The sequence below is a fragment of the Octodon degus genome, unplaced genomic scaffold, assembly GCF_000260255.1.
Source record: "Octodon degus isolate 3935 unplaced genomic scaffold, OctDeg1.0 scaffold00145, whole genome shotgun sequence".
In the NCBI taxonomy this organism is placed as follows: domain Eukaryota; kingdom Metazoa; phylum Chordata; class Mammalia; order Rodentia; family Octodontidae; genus Octodon; species Octodon degus.
In genome coordinates, this window is record NW_004524721.1 from 3,518,737 (window position 1) to 3,519,796 (window position 1,060).

Genomic DNA, 1,060 nt, shown 5'->3' on the forward strand with positions numbered 1-1,060 from the left:
ATTGCTCCATAGAATCACAGTAAACTTCACTGTCTGAATCACTTGTCAAATGCTGAATCCCTGAAACATCTTCAACATGATCATCATTTATATCTAAATATGAACAAGTAAGTAATATAGATATATTCTATTAGAAAATTTATTTATTCCATTTTCAAAATACATCAGTTTTATTACATGTTCATACTAACATGCAAATCTGATTCCCCAAAATAAACTTTAATTTACCAAAACTTTCAATTTAATTGATAGTTTTTGAGAGAATAAAAACATATTTTGTCATTTAATTCTATAAAGATACTGTCCTGACAAGTCTTAGAAAACCTTATAAAAAACAACTACTAGCTGGGACTACACCTAAATATGGGATATAAAGCTGCAACTTTGGTTGTCACACTAAGAAATAATGTTTCTATGCTTGCTTGTAGTAATACTACTAATAATAGAGCCCAAAACCACAAAAAGCCTATAACTTATCTAAATGATTGGAAAAGAAGTATCATTTAATCAGAGAGCAAAAGAAATAAACAAGAATAAAAGTAAAAATTTCAAATATTTTATTTTAAAATGCCACATGATAACACAAAAATTCTCAATAAAAATATAAAAATTCTGGCCCGAATTTGCTCTCTTTCAAAAATATAAACCCCTGGGCAGGGTTTGATCCCTGGTATGCCGTGCCAGCCTCACCCAGAGGGTGCAGTGAGATGGTAATTGAGACTATCCCAATGCTTGGGAGGTTGAAAACAGGAGGATCCCTAGAGTCTGATCTATGTAGTGAGACCCTGTAGACCCTGTACTAAATACATTTTAAAAAAAAAGAATAAAAATAAACCCTTTTATTTAAGCCCTACAATATTACTTAAAAATATTTTTAAATTCTAAACTACTCCTAGTATCTTAAAATTATTAAAGAATATTATTCCTAGGAATAAAGGCTAACAAAGACAATACCTTGGTGGAGGCAGACAGCAGTTTTCCCAGTTTCCTCCCAGCTTTGCTCCACAGGTTTTCCTTCTTCAGCACTTGCAACATTCAGAGAAGTGGTCTGAACGTCATC

The 1,060-nt window shown here is 31.9% G+C and overlaps 1 protein-coding gene across 1 annotated transcript in view; it reads right to left on the reverse strand.

The window, feature by feature from the left end:
* Positions 1–1,060, reverse strand: part of Acbd5 (acyl-CoA binding domain containing 5) — a 71,310-nt gene that overhangs the window by 35,983 nt on the left and 34,267 nt on the right. Inside the window, exon 11 of the mRNA XM_023701980.1 lies at positions 955–1,048. Within this exon, the coding sequence (XP_023557748.1) occupies positions 955–1,048 (94 nt within the window). The remainder of the gene's footprint in view (positions 1–954; positions 1,049–1,060) is intronic.